The following is a 7490-nucleotide window of genomic DNA, read 5'->3' as shown; positions in this document are numbered from 1 at the left end:
GACTCTCAGCAAGAAAGTAAATCAGGGTATTTTCCAAATGTCAAATTATTGCTTTTTAAAAAAGTCTTGCAGGGCAAATCCCACACCTCAGACTGATGCTCTGCCCCATTTCCTTTAGCCCTGTATGTTTTTGCTTTTCTGAGATCACAATGTGCACATTTTGCATCTTTCCAATCACAGGAAGGACAATTCATTGGTCAAAGCATAATGTGCTTTAGAATCCTGCTTAGAAGGGACCTCACATAAGCAAATGATATCTCACAGCCCAGGGCACTGATGACCTCATGAACTCTCGCTTGACTTCCTCCTGCACTATCGTGGATTTGTGGATCTTATTATTCAGACTGACCACAAGGAAACCACATCTGATCTGATCTCTGACCCCTGTGCTGGATTCTCTCCAGAGGCTTTGACTGATCTCACTCCTGCCCTGTTTCACTGAATCTGGTATTCATTGAGGTCTGCACAATAAGCCTGATGTCTGGCTGTGGTTCAAGGCCGTAAAACGTATAAAACATTTAATTATGCATCACCCTGACACACTTCTATTCTTGGTGTTAACTGTGGACCGTAATTACTTTTGGCAGTGTGATGAGTATTGTTTTACACTGTTGTTAAAGTGTACAGTGAAAACAATCCATCTCCTGCTTCTTCTACAGGTTTTACATATTTGGCATGTTTATATATACCCTTAATTTATTTTCCTTCTCAAAGTTGCACAAAGTGAAACACAATACTTCGCACGGCATTTTTGTTTGGCACGTAAATAAGCCAAATTTCATGCAAATTTTCTCCTTACAAGAGGTCCCTGTAAGAGTTTTGGGGCCCGAACTGTTTGAAAAGGAATTGCAGCTTGCCAGAAAGGTTGGAGGCAGGACAACTGGCAGTGAGGGATGCAGTCTGGAAGAATTGGCCTGTGGCAGCTCTCTCCAGCAAAAACCTTTTCAATCATTTGTGTGATCTTAACCTTAGAACCGAAACATGACCTGATTTAACAAGCCACCAGAACTGACAGATAGCTCTTACAGAGAATACTTCTGTCAAAATGATCCCCAAAGGCAACAAATGTGTTAAATCAGTTGTCTCATACTGAATGATGCATGTTACTGTCCATCTGTTATGTTTTTATGAGTGGCAAAATAGAGTGAAGATCTGATTTTCTGTTGCAGTACCTAAGTACATTTACTCGAGCACTACATTTAAGTTGTTTTTCCAACAAATTTCAGAAGGTCATGCTGTACTTTCTGTTCCACTACATTCACTTGGAAGCTTTCGTTAATAGCTGCTTTTCAGATTAAGAGTTTACTTAAAAAAACATATGACATGATGTACATACGTTCTTTTTAAACCACTGGTTCTTACTTACAAAAAAGTCAAGTCGTGGCCCCTGATCACCTTTCTGATGTCTTTGAGTTGTTAGCAGTTCCACAAAGTGAGCGATTTCCTCTCTAAACTTCCCAGATGGTCTCCTTCAAATCATTGTCTGAGGCCCAAAGAGGTAACATTATCCAATATTTTACAAAAAAGATTAGAGAAAAATCAAAGAATGATTGCGAATTTGTGTACTTTTCTTCTTTCCTGCCCCATTAATCATCTCACGACCCCTCAGGTTTTTCCTGTGACCTTTTAGAAAGGGCCCGACCCCCAGGTTGGGAACCACTGGACTAGTGTGAATAACTGTAAATAAAGTAATTAAAACTAGCTCCACCTCCACCTGCTGCAACAGTGAAATGCTACTTATACGCAGTGGTTGAATACACATTTGCTTAAGTACTTCTGCATTTCTATTATATACTACTTTACACTTATACGAGCAGCTGTAGTTACTGGTTACCTTACAGATTAAGATTTTATATACAAAATATTTTAATATGATATCATATGTAAGATATATATGTTTATACTGTTAATGCAGGATTTTTAGTAGTATTTTTACATTGTTGTATTGGTACTTTGACCTAAGTAAAAGCTATGAATGCTTCTTCCACCACTGGTGTGCTCATAGCTGACGAGTTCATCTTAAGAAAAAGAAAATTACGTGCTGGAATGTGGTGTTGGATCGGCGGGATCTGTTCAGTAGTTGGTTAAGTATATGAGCATGAGGTCATGTCAGAAAGGGGCCCGTTTTTTGTTTGGCGTGAGATCAAGCAGGAAAGTGCAGTCGCTGCCCCGTGCTGCAGCTCTGTGGGCAAAACACGGCGCTTTGTTCATTTGTCCCAGCGCCAAGGGGACACATTTTTCAATAGAAACTCATTTGTTTCAACTGAGCCAGCCAACTTATGGCTGATGTTATCTTTTATGGGGCAGCTGCAGCTCATATTCTTATAGAAATAATGGGATTTTCTTAACAGAGCCTGAAATTTGAATGAGTGAGAAAGGATGGAAGTTACCCGTACTACTGCAGTGATGTCATCTCAGTGATGTGTGTGTGTGCGTGCGTGTGTGTGTGTGTGTGTGCATTTACTGCATATGCAAGATTTTTATGGGAAGGCAGGAGATGGGACCTCTGCTGTATTTTCTATTGAATCTTTGTCCAAAAGCAGCACTGTGTCTTTCTTTTACCAGAACATTTGTCATACTAAACCACCAAACTGTTTGTGGTTTGGAAACTTGGTTTAACTGAAAGGAAACTCCTTAGGGCTTGTTTTGTTTTCCTTTTTTTTTTTTTTAAGATACTCTATAGGAACATTCTTCCTGAAGTGGTATTCAGAGGTTGGGTCTATTATTCAGAGAGAAGCCTACAGAAAGTCAGACAAAGATTAAAAAGATGCCAGCTAAAACCTCACATGTGATACAGTGGCCCATGTGGATGGATTCAAATTTTGTGTGCATTTCCCAAAATGTCGAACTAGTCTCTTAATCTTAATCTCTTAATATTCTCCAAGAACTACACAAGGACTGATCATCTTGGCTTCAGGAGCATCTGAGATTGTTAACCTGCTGTAAACACACGCACACACATCCAGAATGTAATCATGCTTTCTTTGTATTTTACCTACTAAATGAGATCTGTGTTTCGTCCTTATTCGTTCAATGAGCCTGATTGCTAACAGTTACGGCTCTGCCTACACAGTCTTTCTACTTTATGGTGCGCAGCAGAAACCACAAACAGACTATTAAAGCCCCCCCACCCACGGCCCTCCTCTCACTCATCATCACCACCCAGCCATCTCCAACACAACTTGGTCAGATCCATGTGGATTCACTGGTAGCGAACAGGGATTTATCCAGTCCATTTAATGGCAGATTCTGCGCACAGATAAATGCCACTCATCCACTCCCACTTCGTCTTTGTTTCAGTCTGTGTTCCTTGTGTGATGGCTCGGGGGGGTTACAGACCTATATTCTCCATACAAGCCTGAAGGATGACCTCATGGGGCTCGCAGCTGCCATCACCATTCTCACAGGAGTTAATAGGAACAGCATGTAGCCTCTGGAAAGGACTACCTCTTTCTCCCTCTTTCCTTCTTTCTCTCTCTGTCCCCGGTATTTGAATGCTAGCGAGCCAGCTAACATCATTTTGCCCCCATTATTTAATTATGTTTTTTTTTTTTTTACTTTTCTCAGAAACCACAAATCGTTCTCTCACTTTACTTCCTCATTTTGATGCAGCATCACGGACGATAGCCAACAATGTGGCCTTGGACTCACATTCATCAGGTGGACAGAAATGTAACTCCTAATGAATGCAAATGTTGCTCTGTGCCTGCAGGATGTGCTAACAAGGTAGCCATATCAGCTTTTTAAGGCGATAATATGTATATTCATAAGAAACAATTACAGTTAAATTTCAGAAGAAAGGCTGGCTGCAGTCATTCTGTAGAAGCAGGTGTCAGATTTTACAAATGGAGGATGTCTCTCCATGCAGCACGACGCTTCACTTGCTTCAGTCATAACACTGAAAATCTGGAGCTATATATATATATATATATATATATATATATATATATATATATACTCCTCTGTCGTCTCCTAACTGCTGCTCCTCTCGGCTCATTTATTGTCAGAGCGACTGCGAAATCTATTTTGTTGGCTGACGGCTGTGCGTTCTCATGAAACAGTGTGCATCCAATCTGATATCCTTCTGTGTGTTTTCAACAGTTGGACCTGCGCTGGAATGTCTTGTGTAATGTGTGAGCCATATGACAGTTATTTATCAAACGGCAGTACGCTCACCCACTATCTGGGCTTTGAATCAGACCACAGTATGAACACCAGGGAGAAGACAAAATCCAGCTGATGCTACAGTCCCAGCTAGGGTCTTGAAATAAAACAGCAGCTTTGGGACACAGACACAACTAAACTGTCCTTTTTACTTGCGTAGGTTGGTTGGTCCACAGCTTTGGTCCAGACTGAGATATCTCAACAGCTATTGGAGGGACTGCTGGGAGATTTTGCACAGACATTCATGTCACCCAGAGGAATTGGTTTTTAAAGTATTATGTGCGAGTTTGTTTTTATATTTAGCGCAGCAGATGCTAGTGTATCCTTCATAGCAGAGCGGTATCTCCATATCTGCATAGTTTCTGCTGTTACATGACAAAGTTTATAATGCCTCTGCTTTGGCCGCGAATTGAACCCTGGTCTCCCACGTGACCGTCACCACCACTAATGCCTCTTAAACTGGTGAGAAGAGGCTGACACGTCGATACACCACGCACAAACCTCACCTGCCCACAGTGCAGGGGGCAGTTCTGTCTCAACAGATCTTCAGTGGATTGCTGTGACAGTTTGTACAGACGTTCATGGTCCCCAGAGGATGAGTCATATTGACTGTGGGGATCCAAAGGCCAGTTTGAAGTCCACATACTTCAAACTTTAAAGCAGTTGTGTAGTGGTGCTTAATGAATATCTGAGCAGAGACATTTAACATATACCAAACTAAAAACACCCATTTGACATAGTTAGTGGTATTTGCTGTGTGTTTGATGGATTGTCATGAATGTTGGTGCGCACATTCATGTTCCCCTCAGGATGAATTGTAATCACTTTGGTGATCCTCTGACTTTTCTCTGGTTTATGGTTGGTTTTGGACATAGTTCTTTACTTGTTTCCAGATGTTGCAGTTTTATTGTTAACCTCTGGTTTTCAACGAGATTGAAATTATGGCTCAGAAAATGCAACCATCTGAATGACGTCAGGAAGGTGCGGTCATTTTGCAGGGTCGCCTTCCCACTACTGACATAAACATGCTAAACATCAGCATGTTAGCATCATCACTGTGAACATGTGAGCATTTAGCTCCACTCATGGAGCTGTTAGCATCGTGTCTTTAAGTCTCATTGAACACAAGATGTTATGAAAAGCCATTTTTAATATACATAGAACATAATCACTTCTTAAATGGCAGAACTAACTAAAATATTAGACCGAACTCTTCCTCTTATCAAAAAGTACAGTATAAATGGTTAAAATAAATATTCATTTGATTTGTTTAGATTTACTGCTGATAGAAAAGCAGATTAATACACAAGCTTTGAAAGAGGACAGAGATAAAGCAACAAACATCACAGTGGCATCAGACGAATGAAGATGGCTGCTCTTTAGGGTGCTGATTATGCGTTTTCTGCTGTCCAGCTTCTTTTTCTCACCGTGTTGAGAAAACAAAGTTCTGTACAAAGTGCATTAGTTATACTACATTTTGGATGAAAATGAGCTTTCGTGTGAAGGAACGTCCATGGCTTTCATGTTGATTCGGAAATAGCTGAACCACATTCGAACGCTGTGATCTTTCTTTGTCATAGTTGCATGACAAGAAAACTGTATTTACCAAAAAATGTGAAAAAAGGATCGATCTGAGACGTGAAAACATCTGATCATTATACAAAAGGAACACGGTTTACAAGAATATATTTTTACATACTGAAATGATGCCAATTATATATTGGTGGTTTATATACAGATTAGTTTTAGGTAGAAATGCAGCTGAAGTTATGAGTCATTAAAGTGAACCCACAGGCAGCTTCTGAAAGCCAGATATTTAAAAAAATATTCAGCTCTCCTGAGTGTCTCATGATTTTCCATGACCATCACACACGTGGTCATCATCACATAGAGGAATAGCGAAAGAAAGCTGCCAGAAAACACTGTCCATCAATGACTCCAGCTGTGTAACAGGCCTGATGTGTGAACAGTCTCTAATAAACACAAAGCCAGCTGCACAGCACAGATCCCAGCAGCAGTAACACCAGCAGTGCCAGTCTCTCTGTCCCACCGGTTGCTAACTGGACTTGCTTGCTGTTAAAACCTGAGCCGTAGCGATGAGAAGGCTGTGTCTCCCCCCCGCTGCAAAGTACCATGGGAGCCTGAAAGGAAGTGGGCCTCCTCTGTGGTCGATCTGGACTGGACCCGTCAGTCAGCCTCTCTCCGATGAACAGCAGGGGGTGTTTCCTGTGGTCCACCTCAGTCTTGAAGAGTTCGTACTCCTTATGTGGCAGCTTGATGCCCAGCAGGCTGCACCCGTCTGTGGGGGTCAAGTCCTGCTCCACACCGACCTCCCAGCCTCCCGTGCGACCACACTTTCCTGGCCTGGTCCCATTCAGCAACTTCGCTGTGGGCTCCTCTGCAGCTGTGACTCTCACCTGGGTGACCTTGAAGACAAACTCAGTGGCCCCTGAGACCTTGGCGGAGGGGTTTCCCTGAGCGTAATGGCCCGAGGCTCTCAGGGTGAACGTGGGCTGAGAGCAGGCAGGGTCAGAGTAGTGCCGGTAGATGCCCTCCCACGCATGCTGGTCAGGATCAAAGGTGAAGTCACGGGTGAGGAAGAGGACGTTGGGACGGGTTTCACAGCGCTGGCTGACCCAGCGGCCTGCCAAAGACAGAGGAGGTGTAGGCCTGCGGGGCAACACTGGGGGGCGCTGCTCTGTGGAGCGATACACCAGGGCGCACACAGGGCAGGGGTGGATGTGATGCTGCGAAGATTAAAGGAGAGGTGAGACAATGGGCTCAAACTAAAAACTATTTTTAAGTAAGTTGTTGATTAATTTTTTTTTTTTTTTTTGATTAATTGCTCCAAAAAAAAAATCCAAAACCTAAAATTGTTTGATTTAAAGCTGAAACAATCAGACAATTAATCAACTGGCCAACTAACAGAATATTTGTCAGCAATAGTTTTGGTAATTGATTAATTGTTTTTGTTATTTTTAACATAAGGATTTACTGCATTTATTTGTCACTGTGATATTAAACCATTATTTTCAATATTTGCACTTTTGGTTGGACAAAACAAAATATAACCTCTGATGGGGATTTTAACTTTCATAAGCTCAACAATTAACTGAGCAATCAAAAAAATAAGTGTTAGTTAAAAGTCAGTTCATTCAATTCAAGTCATAAATGAGGTGTTAAAAAAATAAAGCTTACACTGATCAAGAGGGAGTTTTGGATAATTTCCTCATCGTTCAATGAAGCTAGTTTTGATAACCTGACTTTAAAAACAGTTAAAGTTCCCCTCGTAAAGGCACTGAACCCCCCAGCTGTTCTCTTGTTGA

At 41.7% G+C, this 7490-nt stretch overlaps 1 protein-coding gene across 1 annotated transcript in view; it reads right to left on the bottom strand.

Annotated features, from left to right (window-relative positions):
* Positions 1–5298: 5298 nt before the first annotated feature.
* apcdd1l (adenomatosis polyposis coli down-regulated 1-like) overlaps positions 5299–7490 on the bottom strand; it is a 13425-nt gene continuing 11233 nt past the window's right edge. The window contains exon 4 of the mRNA XM_070958618.1: positions 5299–6911. Coding sequence (XP_070814719.1) covers positions 6138–6911 — 774 coding nt within the window. The 3' untranslated portion in view covers positions 5299–6137. The remainder of the gene's footprint in view (positions 6912–7490) is intronic.

This window comes from Chaetodon trifascialis, chromosome 3 (genome assembly GCF_039877785.1).
Source record: "Chaetodon trifascialis isolate fChaTrf1 chromosome 3, fChaTrf1.hap1, whole genome shotgun sequence".
In the NCBI taxonomy this organism is placed as follows: Eukaryota; Metazoa; Chordata; class Actinopteri; order Chaetodontiformes; family Chaetodontidae; genus Chaetodon; species Chaetodon trifascialis.
This window is presented reverse-complemented; position numbering and strand designations above follow the sequence as displayed.